Source organism: Schistocerca serialis, chromosome 2 (genome assembly GCF_023864345.2).
Source record: "Schistocerca serialis cubense isolate TAMUIC-IGC-003099 chromosome 2, iqSchSeri2.2, whole genome shotgun sequence".
Classification (NCBI taxonomy): Eukaryota; Metazoa; Arthropoda; class Insecta; order Orthoptera; family Acrididae; genus Schistocerca; species Schistocerca serialis.
The window spans coordinates 422,487,752-422,510,003 of record NC_064639.1 but is presented as its reverse complement, the minus strand read 5'-3'; the positions used below and the strand labels follow the sequence as shown (position 1 = coordinate 422,510,003).

The window sequence follows — 22,252 nt, the reverse complement described above, 5'->3', positions numbered from 1 at the left end:
TTCTTATAGCTCCCCCCTGCATTACTGTCGTACTTGTGGTTGAAAAGTTCTAGTGCTAGTGTCACGGGAATACTCCGAGACCAATATTTTCTTCTAAATTTTTCTTGGAAACCATCCCACGAAGCAAATTCTTCAGAGTGTGCTGTTCCCTACTCAGCAGCACTATCTTCTAAATAAATGATTGTAAAATCCACCTTTTTAAAATCCTCTCACAATTTAGGGAGTGAATTATGAACACACTTAGAAAGTAATGCAATGTATTGTTTTCATTTACCAAAGTTGTCTGTTGTTTTGTTATATTATCCTATTTTACATCCCCTTTATTCCAGACCTTGTGTTCATAAGATTTTTAATTATTCAGTTAAAAGATTCATCAAATATAGTTTGTACCAAATGTAGCTCTTGATGATAGCTAGAGGGAGTTGTGCAAAAATGCAGTAAGATCTTGGTACGATTTAAAAGTGGTGCAAAGATTGGCAACTTGTTTTAAATGTTCAGAAGTGTGAAATTGTGCACTTCACAAAAGGAAAAGTGTAGTATCCTACAATCACAATATCAATGTATCAGAGTTTGAATCATTGTACAAACAGGTGGGTGCAATATTTTGTAGGGATATGAAACGGAATGATCACATTCGCTCTGTTGTAGGTCAAGCATGTGGCAGACTGTGTTTCATTGATAGAAACTAGGGAAATGCAATTGGTCTACAAAGAAGATTGCTTACAAATCATTTGAGGGAGCCACCCTAGAATTCTGTGTAAGTGTGTGGGGCCCATACATGCCAAATAGTGCTAGCTGGGGATTTTTAATGAATACAAAAAAGGGTAGCACCAATGGTCACAGGTGTGGGTGACCTATGGCAGAGTGTCACAAAGATGAAAGAACTGAACTGGCTGAAACTATAAGATAAACTTAATTTACCCTGCTAGAATCAACTTTAAGTGATGAATCTAGGAATATGTTACAACATCCACAGAAGCATTTAAGTAACCATTCTTCCTGCTATCAAAACATGAATGGAATGGGAGGGATCCTAATAACTGGTAAAATGAATGTACTCTCTGCCACACACTTCACAGTGGTTTTGCAGGATATAGATGTAGAAACCAATAAGCCTTCATTACTATTGAAAGATTGCTATAATATGAATGAGTGTCCTGCAACACTGCTCTTTATTCTCTGGCACACATTCAAAGGATCACAGTTACCTCTTTGTAGCCGCCATTATGAGCTAGATGTACTGTGTTCAATAAAAATAAATAACTGTCATATAGCTATCAGTGTTTTGATTTGACAACTGTTCAGCTGCTTGCACATCAGTTTCTCTGCTCATTTTTTGTATTGGCTCTCACAGGGCCTAACAGACTCAAATGCAAAGTTGCCCATGTCAGAAGGTGTAACAAGAGTTGAACCTAGATGTGATCATCAGTGACCACTGAGATACCTCAAAGCTGCAGGGACACTATCTATACAGTTCTTTCCTACTCATATCAGTCAAATAATCACGTTCAAACAAAAAAGTACAATATCTTCCTCATGTATACTGTTAAAACATGGCAGCTAGCATGTGCAATATTCACTGAGAAATAAGGCTAAACCTGTGTCTTTGGCATAATTTATGGTTGCATTGGGCAAGAAGTTCAGAGACCTTTAACAGTTATCCTCTTCTTATGTTAACATAACTGTAAAATTCCTTCTGTGTATGAGAGGTAGCCACAAAATTTTTGTCACCTTAGAGGGAGGGGGAGGGGGGGGGGGCGTGTTTGTGGAAGTCTACACTTTAGCTGCTAAGAAATGTTCTGTAGATGCTGAATGGATGAAGAATCAGCTGTACTGCCTGCCACCATTTCCCTGATGCCAGAAAATTGATTTCTCATGTGCCAGTCATCTGTCTGAGGGCTGTAAGACATCAGACCTATTCACTTAAATCAAGTGTTTCAGTTGCCAGAAATAATAACAAAGACTAAAAGGGGGAGAGAGGGAAAACTACAGACCAGCAATAGACAGAAATTTCTAGTAACCCAAAGTATTCTGTTTGTCTAAAACAGAATAAATACAAGGTAGTTTGGTTACACAATTGGGACGAAATCAACCCACAATTCTGGCTTTCTTGTCACAGAGCCATCTTTATGTAGGATAAGAAAAATATATGGAAAAACTTTAAGAAAGGAATGATAACTCATCCAGTCCCTAAGAGAATAAATAGGGGTACAGCAAAAGCCTAATACACTGCAGTATGATATACTGCTGATTCAGATGTAATGCGGTATAAAGTATGTCCCCCAAAATAAAATATTTATGAATGGTTTTTGCAATCTCAGTATATTTTATAAACTTGAAAAAATCTTATTACAGTCTCATGTAGCCTTTGCAGCATGCAGTTTACTGTTGTAACCTTCAAACTCTTCAAATAATAACCAAAACAGATGGACTTAATTAAACTCAACCTTTGGTTTGTCTTAACCTATCAGGATTGTTGCTGGACAGAAGCTTTGAATATACATCTCACAGTTAACACTGTGATGCAGTCAACAAAGTTACTATCCAACAATGCTTGACAATATTTGAAATGAGCACAATAATCACTGGATCAAATTATTCATTCATTGTCTAGATTTGTGTGCGCTTGTCACAATGTCACACAGACAGAAAGTGTATTCTGTGAGTGATAAACTAAAAATTATTACTTGTGTGAAGAATTGTGAAACTAATGCAAGTTTATCATGAGAATGTGTTGTGCCCAAGGAACAATCACGAGACAGGTGAAAGAAGAGAACAAACACAGCTGAAAGTGATTTGGGAATAGACAAAAATAGTACTACACTACAAAATGACAGTGAACTTGACGAATGCCTTTATAGGTGGTTTTTAATGAAGCAAAGTGAAGTTGTGCCACTTTCCGAGCCAATTATTAAAGCCCAAGCTGAAAGATTTCAGCTTCGATTTACATGGCAACAAAGATTTTATAGTTCCTGACTGATGGTTTTCAAGGTGAGTGTGTGATCATCAAATTTGCCAAATGACTGTTGAAGGAGAAGCAAGGTCTTTTGACAGTGAATCTGCTTCATTATTTCCCAAAATGCTACACAAAGTAATGGTAGATGAAAATTTAAATCATTATCAAATGTATAATTGTGATGAAATGGCTCTTTATTATCAGTTGCTTCCAATGAGAACCCATGATAAAAGAAAAAAAAAAAGATGGGTTTGAAAATGAATAAAGACAGAATAACACTTCTTTTTGCCACAAATAAATTGGGCAGCTATAAGCTGAAGCCTCTCTGTGTGGGTAAAAGTAATAGCCCAAGACACTTCATTTCAAGCATATAAACATGTCACCATTACAGTTCACTTACAGGTATTCAAAGAATGCTTGGACGATTTGTGACATTTCCACAAACTGGTTTCATGAAGAGTTTGACCTTTCATGATAAAACACCTACAGTCACTTAAGATGAGAGAAGAAGCTCTACTAATTCTTTATCACAGTTCAACTCATCCACCTGCTGATATGTTGCAATTAAAAGAAGGAAAGATAAAAACTTTGTTTTTGGCAAAAAAAAAAAAAAAAACACATGACAGCAGCTTGATCATGTCATCATACAAGCATCATCATCATCATGATCTGTTTACTTCAATAGTAAATTCAGACGAGGAAATGTAAATATTCTTGAAGTCTGTAAATCTTGCCTCGTGCGGCAAAGCATTGGCCTGACCACTATTAGGAATTGCTGGAACATCGGTTGCACTGAAGAAAATGCGACAGATGAACACTGTACTGACAGATTTCAACTACAGTGACATCCAGTTCACATGTGATGCTCTACAGTGCAGTATTGATCCTGAAGAATTGAACACTGGGTAGTCATCACCAACAAAGAATCAATTTTGGAGATCACAGATGACAAGGATATTATTGATCCTGTTAAAATGAGAGTAAAGAAGCAGTTTAGGATGAAGAAGAAGAAGAAGAAGATGATGAAGAAGTGAATCAAACGAAATTGAGTTGTTGCACCTGATGAGTATAAAACAATACACACTAAAGGAACTGTGTGAAATGCCCTGCCAAAGAAAGCTGACTGACTTCTTTAAAGTAGCGGAATAATGGTGTACTTAGCTTGTAAGCAGTATTGTAATATCTGATAGGATACTTTATATACCAAATAGAAACATGTTTTATTGTTTGGATGACATTTGAGTAAGGTTTGTATAATTGCTGTACACTATTTGGCAAGTTTCTGAATTTTTTTGCGTCTAATGTTCTTTGATTTTAAATATGGTATAGTACAGTGTGTATAACACTGAATTGTGTGTTCTAACTTTCCATGGATATTTTGTCATCGCCTGGCTCACCGCACACACACTACAGTGCTGGAGTAAAGCCTAACCCCCCCCCCCCCCCTCCATCTGAGTTGTATCGGACTTCTACGGTATTTGGAGATTTTAGGTGAGCTCTTTGTGTTAAATAACGAGAAAGAAGCCATGACGAGTTATGGATACAAACACAAATACAGGGGCAGTGCGACATACAACATCATCATTGGTGCGATCATAGTACCTGCTGCTTGCAATGCAAACGGTGTAATTACATAATAAAAACAACTAACTGGTCATGAGCATTCTATCATGACACATCCTAACTCAAACTCATTAACTCAGCAGAAAGCTGCTTCCAAGGTGATGGAAGTTAGCTCACCTACAATAAAATTGCAGCAACTCTCAAACTACCACCAGCAATGAAGTGATACATTCTAAGATCTGCAACCGAATGGGGCTCAGAGCATCTCTCTGTGGTTTTGTAAACTCAGCCTCAGGATAGTAATGTGCCTCACCCAAGTAAAAATATTCCTGTAGCCAACTTTACTGCAAGTGGCAGTGGAGACGATTTTTGCTCCTTCTGGCCATGGTGTTTAAGTTGGTACCTTGTTGAAGTGCCTGGTCAACAAGCGTCCCTATGCAATGGCATGTTTGCAGCCAAAATTTTAATGTAATGGAACCAGACTTTACTGGTTTTTGCCGTTGTGTGGTTTTCCTAATTTAACTGAATGGCAAACATGGAAAATGATACACCCCACCATTCACTTGTCTTCTACTTAGGCAACCCATTGGTGGTTCCCACTGACTGGGTAAACTGATATTAATGACTAAATTGACCTGTTAATTTTATCAACTATTTAATTAGGCAAGCAATAGGCCCTTGATCTCTATTGTTGGAATCATAATTATATAAGCAGTATGAATCTGCGATGGAAAAAGATTATTATGGGACTTAAATGGACAGCTGCTGATGCTTCTCCATGTAGGTTGTGTGTCTCAGTAAAGTTACACAGTCACAGTTCTAACTCAAAAATCACCTCCTTGACCATTCTGGTAATGCTTGCTATGCAACGATTTCTTCATCCTAAGAAAGTTACTGGGTTACATATCAGGAGAATTTAGGGGAAGGGGGAGACACCTCCTTGGACAGCTTCCCATAATGCTTAAGCTTGACAGTCTCCCATAACCATGTCAGGAGTTTTCAGGAGTACGCTCCTGTGATGGTTTGTACCTTACAAGTACCATCTGTTAACACCGTGCCGTCAAAGGGGGAGGGGAGGGAGTCATCCGAGTGAGATGTTGAAAACTGATCCATGAATGCTCTTCACATTTTCCACTATCACTTCTATTGTGACACGCTGGTTTTCGAGCACCATAGCCTCCACTTCTCTTTCAATTCCCAGTTCTTCACAGAGGGATGGCCCACCACTTTGTTGTTCATCATTCAGACTTATTTGGCTATATTGGAAGCATCTGTGCCACCTAGCCACTCTGACTTAGTTCCCCTTCAAATGAAAGGACAAGATTATCCGCGTATCAGTGAGATGTACCATTTTGTTTTGGCTTCTCTGGTGGTGTGCTACAGTACTGTGATGTGGGAATTACCGTGTGTACTAGGACTGTGGAAGTGTACCTGTAAGCAATCTGCTTTATCACTCTCCCTCATTTTATGCTATGTGTAGAAAGACTGGCTGTGCAATCTATATGTTCACATGCTGGAAGTACTTCTTCAAGCTAGATTTTAGTGAGTTTCAGAGCTAAATTGTACAAATAAAAGTATTTCCTAGGTCTCACTGGGGAATTCATAAATACATTTTTTCACACTGCAGAGAAGACAAGTGTCACGCAATGAGCACCCCTCACAAAGTGAATACCATTTACAAGTTATTAAAATAATTGACTAGGATATTGTGCAGAAAGAAAAGTTAACATGTTTCTGTTTTATAGTACAAATAATGTAATTCACAATCTTTCACATACATCAATGATGCAGTGCTTATGTCTTGTTGCCTGCCATTATGTATAACTTTTGAGGAATCAGGAACAACATACATTAAGGTTTATCAACTTCAGATGGTATTTGACATTACTTGCTATTGGAAAAATAAATCTTATGATGAACAATATGAATTGGCAACAGGAGATAACAAAGAAATTAGTGAGATTTGGGTACTATTCTGTAAAGGAGAGCTGCCAGCATCTTTAAGGTCACATTCACTCATCTGAAAATGTTTGCAATGAGATATTCACTCACAACACACTGCAGACATTGTCCACATGGTCAGACACCATAAAATGTTTTGCTGTCATTTATATGAACTGAGCGATTAATATTTTTTTTTCTACTATTAAGACAGAGTAAACACAAGGTGGTGACTTTCAAATGCCATTGTGCCATTGCAACACTAGCAAAGCTGCCTTATGTCAAAATAACCATTAAAACATTATGGGTCATAATTTATCATGCAGAAGCTGAAGGAAATAAGGTTCTGCTTCTGCTACATATATATAGAACATATTACATCAGGACATTTACCTGGAGAAAGCAACTCAGCTAATTTTTCTGCCAAGTGTACCCACAGTTAAGGATTCAATATATTTTGTGTGTCAATGAAATAGTGGCTGGGAAGTATGACTAGTCAGAATACATCCATCAACGAACTTACACTGCTGTTTAAAGAAAGATGCACTACACTTGCATACAGAAAGGTAAATTAATACTGCCAATCAATTCAGCAACCTAACTAGTGCTACCCTTTAGTCCCAGAAGCTATTATGGGGTATTCCTAAAAATTTCAGCTAAAAATTCCATTCAATAAGCTAGCTCATCTTTTCAAACACACAAAGTTTTTATTTTTAAAAATCATGGACCAGCTAGTTCTCCATTTTTCTCTTAAGAAACATACAATCTATAGTTCTAAAATCAGACTGAAAATGGCATTTTTCACTATCAGTAACTGTAAAAATTTGTAATATTGCTACACATTGAAAATTTTCTTCTGTGCAATCTCTAAATTACTCTGGATAACAATACACACACATAAACTATACATGTTTTAGAAATCAAATACTATTATCAGTTATACTATTTAATCACAGCTTAGCTTTTTCTGCCTTCCTTTAAACCAGTACAGTATGGTAAAAACATGTAGCACCATTTAACACCTGGCCTATCTCAATGGATTTCTCTTATAGCTGAAACTGAACATCTCATTGACAGAAGATAAAGAAAACTTCAACAAATGACAAACATTTCATAAGCAGGTCTCCCTTCCACCTTCAATCCTCCCCCAAATCCACACCATCATTGTTTCTTGGCAGTTAGTCAACACAGAGACATAGCACTATCATTCAGAATACGATCTCAAACTAAATCTCTCTTCCATACATATACTTTCAGTAGACAATTACTGAAATGACTGGAAAATTACATAATTTCCTTCATTATATCTGTGCACTTTAATTTAAAGCAAATGAAATAGTAATAATTTGAGACATAACAGCTCTCAGTAATCAGTTTCACCTGTTTCACATTACAATGGGCACAAATATTACTTTATTAACATTGACTCCAGCTGGCAGTTTGGCAACAGCTGTACACCAGGGTTCACATCATTTCTCCTCTTCTTTCTCCTAACAGTTAATTCTAAACATTTAATTTTAAGTACTGGCATAAGTATGGTATTTGTACTGTTTGTTGTTCTCAGCATCACAGTGCAACTTGCTGTAGTATCCACATGAATGCAGCACTGAGGCCTGCTGCAACTGGCACTGTGAAAACCCACGCATAAATGATATTCCTGCAAAACAAAGAACAACTTCAGACATTGGAAACCTTTATGAAATGTTTATGGAATGATAGAAGTGTATTATAGTAACAACTAAATACTGACAACAAGTACATACATACCTAAAAAGTTTCCAGTCCACACCACTTTTGTCTGAACTAAACCAGCCAACAAATACAACTGAACCCACTTTACAATGTGTTGTACTAATGGGAAGACCTATCTTTGATGCCAAGAGTACCGTAAAGGCTGCACCGATCTCAATTGAAAATCCCCTGCAAATGTATTAAAGAGAACTCAAACATCTCTACATAGAAAGATGAATACACTGAATCTAGACATAAATTGTTCTTAAACAAAACATAATCTCTCTCTCTCTCTCTCTCTCTCTCTCTCTCTCTCTCTCTCTCTCTCTCTCTCTCTCTCTCTCTCTCTGTGTGTGTGTGTGTGTGTGTGTGTGTGTGTGTGTGTGTGTGTGTGTGTGTGTGTACGTGTACGTACGTACAGTTTTACTAGAAAATAAACATTTTGGTAACATCACAGAATATACCAATGGGTTGTTTTCATTACTTTGATCTGGCAGAATTTCATTTGCAAGACAATAAATGGCTTTCTGTGTAGAGAATGTTTTAGAACAGCAAAATTGAGAAGTAATTATACTGTGAGAAGCGTGTTACTGTAGATCATTTTCTAAATTTATTATAATGAGTAGAGCAAAATTAGACATTTAATTTGGAGTGATTTACTAAAGTTTATATTTGCAGATGAGCCACTACTGTATATTTAAGTCTCTCATTAAATTCCATGAGCCACTGAAAGTTTGCTCAAGGTCATCATGTCCAGTTGTCACAAGATTTTAAAACTCTGACACAGTCAAATTAGTATCATAAGAACTACTGCTTTGTAGCCAGCTAATGACTTTTTATTCACATTAAGAACAACATTTTGAAATTAATACCTGTGTGTGTACAGGGTATGCTTAGAGTAAATCTGGTGTACCTGTATTTGTTTATTAACAGGTACAATATTTGCTTTCAGGCGAGAGGATGTGACACCTAAATTTGGAGGCCATCAATTTCAGCATGTCATTTCTGCCACAGCAGTTGCATGGGAAGTCAGTTTTTGTCTTCTCTTATTCTCAACATCTGCTACCCTCTCAAGAGACAGGGTCTTCTCCTTTTCCAACCCTTCCATACTAATTCTCCTTTCCTCTCTGAGGAAGGAACACACACACACACACACACATTCGAAAGCTAAGAATTTTGGCTCTTGAAGGTAATCATTGGCCAGCCATTTTACTTCACCATAATGTAACACAAACAATACATCCATTAAACAGAAGCCACCAAAAGGTATTTAACTACATATATATTCAGAATAGATACAAAAAAGACTGAAATATTACGAAATCATTACAAGCACTTGGGAAGAATAGTCTAGTAATAGCACTTACGTTGAGGCAGTTATTTTTGTCAGATCTTCACCGATTGTCTGAATGACACGGCGCCCCCACAACCACAGACCAACTGAGATACCCAGTCCACCATAAAACAAGATGAAAAGAGGTGTCTCAGATTCTTGGGCCACTGATCCCTCCTTGAAGATCAGCCACAGGGCAATTAAAGGCCCAATAGCATTACTGTAATAAAAATTCTGCTTAGTTCAAACATATGGTATAAAGAGCATGGTTGTAATTATGCCAAAATTTTGTAACTTTAATTTGTCAGATTCTTAACATAATTATTGCAAAAGCTGCACAGGGAAAAGTAACAGCTACTTGTCAATAATGGAATGTAATGATCTTTCTTCCCTAAATCATCTCCATATTGCGTCTTTAATAAGAATCTTCAGAAATGGAATATTGAAAGATATGCAGGGGGACTCAAAATTCATGCACTCTGATGCCACTGCACGGTTCCTTGCAAGCTAATAGACCACAAACATCTAGCAAAATTTCATCCCGTGTATATTTTCTGTAGAAAATTACTATCAAAGGAAGGCAGTTTGGCAATTTTGTTATCAAACACTTAACAAGTATCTTAATTCAACTCTGCGTGGCTGTGCTGCACAATTCTCACACTAGATTTCAGCTCAAGTGTAATTTTATTTTCTAATTTTAGACTGTGAGGTACACTATCTTGCTTCTTAATGAGGATCCCACAATTACAGCAGATTTTAAACAAAATAAATGTAATTATTTAATGGCTACATACAAATAAGAAATCAATTTCTCTGTGCTGTTCACACAGTCACTTCGTTCACATGTATAAAAAATGGCTCTGAGCACTATGGGACTTAACATCTATGGTCATCAGTCCCATAGAACTTAGAACTACTTAAACCTAACTAACCTAAGGACATCACACAACACCCAGACATCACGAGGCAGAGAAAATCCCTGACCCCGCCGGGAATCGAACCCGGGAACCCCGGCGTGGGAAGCGAGAACGCTACCGCACGACCACGAGCTGCAGACTCCACATGTATAATTTTGCATTATTTCAGCAACTACATTTAGACCCAGTTGCCATTATAACCTCCTATCATTGTTTCTATCAATTAGTACTAACTATCCTGTTTACCATATTCCTGTCCATTGCATTTCTTTAGAAGTCCAGTAAGGTAGCAATCTGCTTCACAGATAATTACTACTCGATGAAGTGAACTTGTAAACTGGGCTTAATGGGAAGTACCTTGGTCATATGACTAGGCATAATCATGTTCCAATTCAATGTAGCAAGCATTGTTACTTCACAATGTAACTGTGAAAAAGTATCACAAAAAAATAATGGTGAAAAATACTCTCATGGGATGTCATTACAGCCTGCTGCTAGTGTTAATTTCAGTGACAATGAGAACAAAAAGTTCAACATATTGACAAGTTGAAGTTACGTAAACAGTGTGCAAATTATTGCAAGAGAGATACAACATCTAATGGAGCATCAAATATTTTAGCAAACAATTTCTGCAATATTATGAACTACAGAAAGGAAACCACCTTTGTCAAAACTTTACAGATCTGGACTTTCATGCTAGCAGGGAAACTCTGAGAAAAACTGTTCAATCTACAATATCTGACTGTAAAAGGTGTACGAATGAAAATGTCATCATATGCGAGCAAAAGAACGTACTTCCAAAAAGACCATAATAAATTAGATTTTTTTTATGAACAATGAAGCATAATGACTCATGTTGCCAGTTACTTTTCACACCCAAAGCAAAGTAATAGTGTCCAACAAGTATTGTCAAACATTGTTCTAAATGCAGAATTTCATTTCATGGTCATCTCTCCTCTATGACTACAACAGGAGAACTTTGGACTATCATACAGATATGGAAAAGAGAGAGAGAGAGAGAGAGAGAGAGAGAGAGAGAGAGAGAGAGAGAGAGAGAGAGAGAGAGTAAAAAATACAGACAAGGAAAGCCGAACTCTTGGCATTAATTAAGAGGCACCAACCTCTTCTTTTTATTTTTTATTCCACTGGCAAAGTTCTGCAAGAAAACAGTTCCCTGTCTATGCTGCTACACCATCTACACCTATGTCCTATAGAACTGGTCCAGAATCTTGCAAATAAAAATATCAGTAGTTGTAACACATAAAGCATCTCTCTCTTTAATCAAAACATATAATGGCTGATGTTTTTGCTGCTAATAAATATACATTGTGTGTCATCTGGCCTCATACAACCCTTTCGACGTAACACTATTTTGGTGACATGCACATTGATTTCACTGCCTTTACTTAAAGCATGCGTGGTGCCATGCCAAAAATGTGTGATGACTACTGTAGGAGAGAGACTCTGATGGATGAGGAAACTAAAACTATAATAAAATCAGTCAGCATAGATTCACACTGAGTGGATCACCTTCTAGACTTTTCAAACAGATAAAAAACAGAAGTGGTTGCATGGGAAAAAACCAGGATCTCGGTATTACTAGCCAAAAACACTAATCATTAACTAGACCACATGGTCAGTTTGTTATTCCTGCTTTGACAATAGCTTTTACTCTTATGATAGAAGAATTTAAAGCATGCGTGGTGCCATGCCAAAAATGTGTGATGACTACTGTAGGAGAGAGACTCTGATGGATGAGGAAACTAAAACTATAATAAAATCAGTCAGCATAGATTCACACTGAGTGTCAACATTCTCATCCATGACAAACAGCAGATGATGTATCAATAAACGCCACTGTGAATAACAGGAACCTCGTCAGGGAAGGTAACTTTCAGATGCTGTCAGCAAAGTTCCATGAACAGCTAAGTGAGAAATAATGCAAATTCTGTTTCTGTACTTGTTACACATGGGCACTTCATTCAGTGGCACATTAGACAGTTAGTGTGTGGCACCACTCCACTTGGAAGCGTACTGGTTAAGTGAAGTTTTATTTTTAATTTTAGAATGTGGGATACAGTATCTAGCTTCTTAATCAGTATATTGCCTTTAAAATTTTACATAGTTCTATTCCACCCAACTGTTGCCGGACCAGCTATCTCATCAAAGGTATTATGCATTCCTCACAAACAATTTTCTTGATATGTAAGAAGATACTTCACTTCATGTTTGGCAGTGGCTGTGGTTCCAGCATGATGAAGCAGCTGCACATTTTTGTAGAAATGTACAATAGTACATCAGCAGAGCCTTTCCTGGAATATTAATCAATTGTGGACATTCGATTTTAGACCTCTGCATTTGCTTGGTCTTAATCCCCGAGATTTCTTCCTGTGGGTATACTTCAAGCAGCACATTTATTCTATTTTGCAGATCAAACTGAAGGCACTAGTAGGAGGCAACCATGCTACTCTTGTAACTGTGGATGCAGCTATGCTGCAAAGAGTTCAAAGAAGCATGGTCCAGCGAGTCACTAAATTTTAGGAGATACAGGCAGGTTACTTTGAGCATCTGCTCTGAATGCTATGTATGTTTCCTGAAGACATGCTGCCACTGATAGTGTATTTAAAATATTACAGCAGGCTGTTTTTACTGACTGTAGTACATATGTTTAAACACCTCCACACTGATAAGTTTTGTAGTTACTACTGCACTATGACAGGTAATTTATTTTTAACTTGTTATTGGTCTTCATGAATATTTTTGACATGTCAAACTGCCAATTCATTAAAAAAAACTGTAGTTGTATGATATGTATTGTTTGAGAAAAGTGTACATCAAATCATTATTGGGCACAACAAAATTATAAAAAAAATTACATCTTGACCTAGAATACAACTTTAACTCACGTATTCTAATGCAAAACTGTCCAAATCACTAACTGGGGAGCACAACTACCCAGTACTAAATCAAGATACTGTATTTATCATAGACTTACAGTTTGCCTTTCTGTTATGTCCATTTTTTACCAAAAACGTGCATAAGATGAAATTTTGTTACAGATCTTTTTGTACTGCTAGCATAAGGATGGACATGCACTGTGACATCAGAGAGCACAAATTTTGGTTCACATTGTATATTAAATAAGGCATGTGACATCCATACTACAACTGGAATCTACATCAATAATTACCTACTACTGACTGTAACTTGTTATAGTCTCTTTTTAAAATAAGCTATGAATCTACACCTTATAAAATTGGTATAAGGGTCACTAATTTCATTTTATTGTTTCATTTTATTGTTTACTTGTAGGATCATTGCCAAAGAGAGTTAATGTACATACTGTCTAATGAGAAGTAAATACTGTCTAATGAGAATTTACTACAATACTACTATTACTTTTATGAGCAGCCTCTATGGTATTCTTACTACTATTATTTTCAGAATGAGATTTTCACTCTGCAGCGGAGTGTGCGCTGATATGAAACTTCCTGGCAGATTAAAACTTTTACTATTATTTTTTTACTATTTTACTATTATTTTGTTCCGCACTATCATATGTATTGCAGTATTTCTGAATATCAGATGAATGTGGAGTCTTGACATCGTTTGTTTTCTCATTATATGTGCCAAATCCACAGTGCAATAAGAATGGTGTAACATAGTACAAATGTAACACATATCCTCCATTAGACACTGTACGGCGGGTGTAATATATGCAATGGACACTCCTCCCCAACCCCCCGCCCTCCCACCCCCCCCCCCCCTCTCTCTCTCTCTCTCTCTCTCTCTCTCTCTCTCTCTCTCTCTCTCTCTCTCTCTCTCTCTCTATTATTCATGTATTTTTCAGTTCAGTTGAGACTATTATATCTCTTATTTCATTCCAAAACTTTTAAAGATATCTGAAATTTCCACCTGTTATAACATGCATGTTTAAGTTGTCAATTTTCATTCTTCTCCAACATTTTGCCAGTCAGTTTATACTTTCCTTAAAGGTACCTAGTGTTGTTAAACACTGTATAGTCTTGGACTGAAAGGAGGGTTGTTATATCTACTGAAGGGTTGCTTGTTTTCAATTGTTGGCTGACTACATCTTATGTGATTTGATCAGAATTGACTTGTCACACCTCTGTTTAGCATTCCTGTAGAACTTTCACAACTGCTACAAAAACCACGAGCCATACCTACCCACTGCATTTCAGCTCACTTCCCATCTCCTGTGAGATGGATGAATGCTTGCATTTAAGAAAGTTTTTTATTATTAAAGATGATAAAATGTGTTCGCTATGCTTCGGTCAAGTTGTTGGTGCACAGTATTATTTCATAAGTCATGCTTGCCTAATGACACATATGATTTGAAGAAGAATGTAAAAATTGACATATTATTCCAATTAATCAGTCCCCTTTAAACTATTGTATTACACTGCATTACCAGAAGTTTAAAATAAGTTTACAATACTAGAGGAAAGGAGACCTCCGTATGACAGATCTCTAAATCCAGCTGTCTGAGTGAAATAAGGTAATATTAAATATGGACAGATTTTCTGTGGAAACATTTAGTCAACTGTGAAATTTAATCTTTTTTGTCTGTCATGCTATTTCTGAACTAATCTACAATTAACATTTAAATTTCACTATTGTACCTAACATCATTCCCTCCATGAGCAAATGAACCAAATGAAGCTGTGAGTATCTGAAGAAATGCAAAGAGTTTAGCTGCTTCAGGTGGATCATCTTTTGATTGAATTATTTGTGTTTCTGGTGCTACACTCTCAGGATCAAGTTTCTGTAATCAAAAAGGTTATTGGTTATAAGTAATTTTTCAAGAGACACTAAAAGCAAGGAAATTAATTTTCACCAGTAACTTACCATTTGTTCTGGTGTCTTTTCTTTGATTAAAGGAACTGCACTGCTGTTGGGAGAAAGACCTGGAACAATAAAAATACTTGGTTGCAACAAACATGTTACATATGAATAATCTGTTCTCAACTTCAGAGAAGGTGTGCCATATGGACATAACAATTACATGTTGCTAAGCTATAGTTGTGGCAACACATTTCAAGTCTAGAAGTGTTTTGCACAGGTGACAGAAATACCACAAAGGCAGATGAAAGTGGTCAAAACACACACACACACACACACACACACACACACACACACAGGAGCTGACAAGCATTTCTAGGACACAGGTGTCTGTTGGACAAAGGACGATGGACACTAAAATATGACAGTCAGGCTACAGATGTAGCACCAGATGCTCTCTAGTGGCCGAACACCTATCTATCTGGGTTAGAGGTCTCTTCATAAGTTGCTTGGGTACATTCAGGATTTTAAGTTTCTGTCAAAATAAAAAATGATAACAACAAGATGACTTGGAGTTTTATGCTAAGAGGTTAATTTTGCATGATTCTGAATGAAAACAGCTTTTTGAATAACAGATAGTATGATAAGAGAAAAGGGCTGTGACTGAGGACATCCCATCAGTTTATATCACCATATTACTTTTGTGTAACTGATCTGTTATGAGACACCTACTGTCAACAAATCACAGTTGCGAGTAGATAGTGAGATCTTTCACCTCACCACTTCTTGAGGCTGGAGGAAAATAAGCTTTTAACGTAACAAAGTGAGAATTCAAATGGAAATTACATTAGTGGTTAGCAAAGAACTCTAAGTTTCTGTTTTTGCATAAAACTTGGTGCCTATCTTTGCATAAGGTTCCTTCCTAGTGTAATTTACCAGCAGCCAGAAGCTCCCCGTCATGTCACTAAGTTTAAATCTCATGGTGGTAAATGGCATATAGTTTAGATCAGTGCATTCTATTTTGCATACTTATCTTATGCAGTAGCTTTTGAGTAAGCAGAGTTTCTAGTAACAGTTAATTGTAGACAAACCCACTTCAGTAGAGAAATTGATTTCTGTTAAGAGCTTGCCATCTCAGGATATAGTGACAAATCTGTAGAGCAGTGTTTAGTGTTTCTTTATTCTTCGCATTATATTTTGTGTACATTCCAAACTGAGAAGCACCATTTGAAATCTTAGATCTCTTTCTTACACACTGTGATATGGCTAGGATCTGTACCTGTTGGAAGCAGACACAGGAAGAATTGGCTGCTGTTCATAAACAGCTGGAAGCTGCTTTGGCTATTGTCAACATGCTCCACACTAATGCTCAAAGTTGTGGTGACATCAGGAACCTGGTGACCTCAACACCTTTGGTGCCAATAAAATCCCCTGGTGACCCGGGCAACATCAGACCAGTCCATCCTCACTCGAGAGTGAGTGGAAGACATTTGTGGGTTTGTGTGTCAGTGGCGGAAAGCAAAAGATTGAGTACGTCATGCGGCTGGCTCTTTGCGCCTCAGCAATTGGTACGAGGTGCTACCGAGTGTTGTTGATAACTCTGAGCCAGCATGGGATGCCTCTTCCGTTGGACCAGCGGCTGATTTTCCCACTCAATCTGGACAAGTGCAAGGAGGGGTATGCTTGTTATTGGGAGCTCCAGTGTTAGGCAAGTGGTGGAACCCATCAGGGAAATAGCAGGCAAGGCAGGAAAGAATGCCAGTGTGCACTCAGTATCTTTGCTGGGGATCTTGTCAGTGATATGAAGGAGACCCTGGTGGCGGCTATCGAGTGCCCTCTGTGCAACCGGCTGCATATAGTCGCATATGTCAGCATCAATGATGCCTGCCATTTGGGTTCTGAGGGCATCCTCAGCTCCTTACGGCAAATGGCCGATTTGCTGAAGGCAAGTAACATTGCACATGGGGTTCAGGCTAAGCTGTCTATTTGTAGCATCCATCTTACCCAGGGTTGATTGTGCTCCTCTGGTTTGGAGCAGAGTGGAAGTTCTAAACCGGAAGCTCGGACAACTCTGTGATTGTATCTGATGCAAATTTCTTGACCTCTACTATCAGGTGCAGAATTGCAGGGTTCCCCTTAATAAGTCAGGCATGCACTACACGCAGGAAGCAGCTACTAGGGTAGTGGGGTATATGTGACGTGTAAATGGGGCTTTTTAGGTTAGAGAAAGCCTCCCTTGGGATCATGATAAATTAGCCACAGTGTCCTCATAGAATGTTTGTTGTCACAGATCAGAGATAGAAAAGATTAATACGATTTTAGTAAACTGCAGGAGCATCCAAGGAAAGCTCCCAGAATTAGTTTCACTTACTGGATGTTTTAATGCACAGATAGTATTAGGAACAGCAAGATGGTTGAAACTGGACATTGTGATATCGAAATTCTAAGTTCAGGTTAGAATTTTTATCATAACAATAGGTTAGTCACCAATGGTGGTGGCATGTTTATTCCAGGAAAGAATTCAATAAAATCTAGTGAGGTTATCACGAATTCCAATTTGAATTAATCTGCATCAAGTTAAGTATCAAAGACCAGTCTAAAATGGTAATTGGATGCTTTTATAGACCACTTTGGTCAGAGGCTCTAGTGGTAGCGCACTTCAGACAGAACTTGCAGACTATTGTTAATAATTTTCCTGATTATGAGATTGTAATAAGGGGCAACTTCAACTTGCCATGTATAGATTGAGAGCGTCATGCTATCAAAACTGGTGGCAGAGAGAGGAATTCTTGTGAAATTGTTCTGGATGTCTAGTCCAAAAAGTACTTTGGGCAGATAGAGTAACAACTCTTGAGGGTAAAGTCTTAGACACAATGACAACAGACAGACCTGAACTTATCAAATCAGTTAATGTAAAGGAAGATCAGTCATTGTAAGGCTGTGGATCTTAAAAGAATGTCGAGCAATGTACGACGATATTTTGCTTAGCAAGAGTGACACGATACAAATTTCAGAGTTCTGACCAGCCACCATCAAATACGCAGTGATGAGGATGAAGATGTGGAAAACAAATGGAAAACATTCAAAGGCATCAGGCAATATGCCTTAGACAAGTATGATACTAATAAGATACTAAGGAATGGGAAATACCCATCATGGTTTAAGAGCTGTGTTAGAAAACTGCTATGTAAACAAAACTTCATCTCAAATTTAAGAGAAGTAAAAACCTAACTGACAAACAAAAGCTGAACAAATAAAAAATGAGCATGAGAATAGCAACAAGAGATGCGTTCAATGACTTTGAAAGTAAAATCTTGCCAACCGATCTGAGTAAAAGCCCTAAGAGGTTTTGGTCATTTGTAAAATCAGGTAGTGGGTCAGAACTATCTGTTCATTCACTCAGTGACCATAATGGCACCAAAATGGAAGATAACAGACGGATGGCCAAAATACTGAATTCGGTCTACCAAAATTGTTTCACAATGGAAGATCGTAACACAGTCCCTCCTTTCAATCATTGTACGAATGACAAGATGACAGATGTTGAGATAGCCAGTTCTGGAATAGGTAAACTGTAATTGCTTAGTAGTGGAAAGGTGGCATGACCAGATAAGATACCTATAAGATTCTACACTACTGGAAGAAGAAATGCAGATGATAAACGGGTATTCATTGGACAAATATACTACAACTGACATGCGATTACAACTGACATGCGATTACATTTTAACGCAATTACACTTTGACACAATTACACTTTGACACAATTACACTTTGACACAATTACACTTTGACACAATTACACTTTGACACAATTACACTTTGACACAATTACACTTTGACACAATTTGGGTGCACAGATCCTGAGAAAGCAGTACCCAGAACAACCACCTCTGGCCGTAATAACGGGCTTGATACACCTGGGCTTTGAGTCAAACAGAGCTTGGATGGCGTGTACAGGTACAGCTGCCCATGCAACTTCAGCACGATACCACAGCTCATCAAGAGTAGTGACTGGCATATCGTGACATCCCAGTTGCCCGAACACCACTGACCAGACGTTTTCAGTTGGTGAGAGATCTGGAGAATGTGCTGGCCAGGGCAGCAGTCGAACATTTTCTGTATCCAGAAAGGCCCGTACAGGACCTGCAACATGTGGTCCTGCATTATCCGGCTGAAATGTAGGGTTTTGCAGGGATCGAATGAGGGGTAGAGCCACGGGTCATAACACATCTGAAATGTAACGTCCACTGTTCAAAGTGCCGTCAATGTGAACAAGAGGTGACCGAGATCTGTAACCAATGGCACCCCATACCATCACGCCAGGTGATACGCCAATATGGCGATGATGAATACACGCTTCCAATGTGTGTTCACTGCGATGTCGCCAAACATGGATGCGACCATCATGATGCTGTAAACATAACCAGGATTCATCCGAAAAAATGACGTTTCGCCATTCGTGCACCCACGTTAGTTGTTGAGTACACCATCACAGGCGCTCCTGTCTGTGACGCAGCGTCAAGGGTAACCGCAGCCATGGTCTCCGAGCTGATAGACCATGCTGCTGCAAACGTCGCCAAACTGTTCGTGCAGATGGTTGTTGTCTTGCAAACGTCCCCATCTGTTGACTCAGGAATTGAGACGTGGCTGCACGTTCCATTACAGCCATGCGGATAAGATGCCTGTCATCTCGACTGCTAGTGATACGAGGCCGTTGGGATCCAGCACGGCATTCTGTATTATCCTCCTGAACCCACCGATTGCATATTCTGCTAACAGTCATTGGATCTCGACCAACGCGAGCAGCAATGTCGCGATACGAGAAACCACAATCGCGATAGGCTACAATCCGACCTTGATCAAAGTCGGAAACGTGATGGTACGCATTTCTCCTCCTTACATGAGGCATCACAACAACATTTCACCATGCAACTCCGGTCAACTGCTGTTTGTGTGTGAGAAATCGGTTGGAAACTTTCTTCATGTCAGCACGTTGTAGGTGTCCCCACTGGCGCCAACCTTGTGTGAATGGTCTGAAAAGCTAATCATTTGCATATCACAGCATCTTCCTGTCGGTTAAATTTCGCATCTGTAGCACGTCCTATGAACCATGGACCTTGCCGTTGGTGGGGAGGCTTGCGTGCCTCAACGATACAGATAGCCGTACCGTAGGTGCAACCACAACGTAGGGGTATCTGTTGAGATGCCAGACAAACGTGTGGTTCCTGAAGAGGGGCAGCAGCCTTTTCAGTAGTTGCAGGGGCAACAGTCTGGATGATTGACTGATCTGGCCTTGTAACACTAACCAAAATGGCCTTGCTGTTCTGGTACTGCGAACGGCTGAAATCAAGGGGAAACTACAGCCGTAATTTTTCCCGAGGGCATGCAGCTTTACTTTATGATTAAATGATGATGGCGTCCTCTTGGGTAAAATATTCCGGAGGTAAAATAGTCCCCCATTCGGATCTCCGGGCGGGGACTACTCAAGAGGACGTCATTATCAGGAGAAAGAAAACTGGCGTTCTACGGATCGGAGTGTGGAATGTCAGATCCCTTAATCGGGCAGGTAGGTTAGAAAATTTATAAAGGGAAATGGAGGGGTTAAAGTTAGATATAGTGGGAAATAGTGAAGTTTGGTGGCAGGAGGAACAAGACTTTTGGTCAGGTGAAGACAGGGTTATAAATACAAAATCAAATAGGGGTAATGCAGGCGTAGGTTTAATAATGAATAAAAAAATTGGAGTGCGGGTAAGCAACTACCAACAGCATAGTGAACGCCTTATTGTGGCCAAGATGGACACGAAGCCCACACCTACTACAGTAGTACAAGTTTATATGCCAACTAGCTCTGCAGAGAGGGAGAGAAGGAAACATAGTGGGTGAATACGGATTGGGGCTAAGAAATGAAAGAGCAAGCCGCCTGGTAGAATTTTGCGCAGAGCATAACTTGATCTTAACTTGGTTCAAGAATCATGAAAGAAAGTTGTATACATGGAAGAACCCTGGAGATACTAAAAGGTATCAGATAGATTATATAATGGTAAGACAGAGACTTAGGAACCAGGTTTTAAATTGTAAGACATTTCCAGGGGCAGATGTGGACTCTGACCACAATCTATTGGTTATGAACTGTAGATTAAAACTGAAGAAGCTGCAAAAAGGTGGGAATTTAAGGAGATGGGACCTGGATAAACTGAAAGAACCAGACGCTGTGGAGAGTTTCAGGGGGAGCATAAGGGAACAATTGACAGGACTGGAGGAAAGAAATACAGTAGAAGAAGAATGGGTAGCTTTGAGTGATGAAATAGTGAAATCAGCAGAGGATCAAATAGGTAAAAAGACGAGGGCTAGTAGAAACCCTTGGGTAACAGAAGAAATATTGAATTTAATTGATGAAAGGAGAAAATATAAAAATGCAGTAAACGAAGCAGGCAAGATGGAATACAAACGTCTCAAAAATCAGATCGACAGGAAGTGCAAAATGGCTAAGTGGGGATGGCTAGAGGACAAATGTAAGGATGTAGAGGCTTATCTCACTAGGGGTAAGATAGATACTGCTTACAGGAAAATTAAAGAGACCTTTGGAGAAAGGAGAACCACTTGCATGAATATCAAGAGCTTTGATGGAAACCCAGTTCTAAGCAAAGAAGGGAAAGCAGAAAGGTGGAAGGAGTATATAGAGGGTCTATACAAGGGCGATGTACTTTAGGACAATATTATAGAAATGGAAGAGGATGTAGATGAAGATGAAATGGGAGATATGATACTGCGTGAAGAGTTTGACAAAGCACTGAAAGACCTGAGTCGAAACAAGGCCCCCGGAGTAGACAACATTCCATTAGAACTACTGACAGCCTTGGGAGAGCCAGTCCTGACAAAACTCTACCATCTGGTGAGCAAGATGTATGAGACAGGCGAAATACCCTCAGACTTCAAGAAGAATATCATAATTCCAATCCCAAAGAAAGCAGGTGTTGACACATGTGAAAATTACCGAACTATCAG

General features: G+C 38.6%; 1 protein-coding gene across 4 annotated transcripts in view; it reads right to left on the bottom strand.

Annotated features, from left to right (window-relative positions):
• Positions 1-6,875: 6,875 nt before the first annotated feature.
• The window catches only part of LOC126457281 (sodium-dependent phosphate transporter 1), a 317,359-nt gene continuing 301,982 nt past the window's right edge, over positions 6,876-22,252 (bottom strand). For all 4 annotated transcript variants that reach the window (XM_050093447.1, XM_050093450.1, XM_050093448.1 and 1 more), the window contains 5 exons: positions 15,311-15,369; positions 15,085-15,227; positions 9,559-9,744; positions 8,228-8,380; positions 6,876-8,117 (listed from right to left, as the gene is read on the bottom strand). In XM_050093447.1, the coding sequence (XP_049949404.1) occupies positions 8,027-8,117; positions 8,228-8,380; positions 9,559-9,744; positions 15,085-15,227; positions 15,311-15,369 (632 nt within the window). In that variant the 3' untranslated portion in view covers positions 6,876-8,026. The remainder of the gene's footprint in view (positions 8,118-8,227; positions 8,381-9,558; positions 9,745-15,084; positions 15,228-15,310; positions 15,370-22,252) is intronic.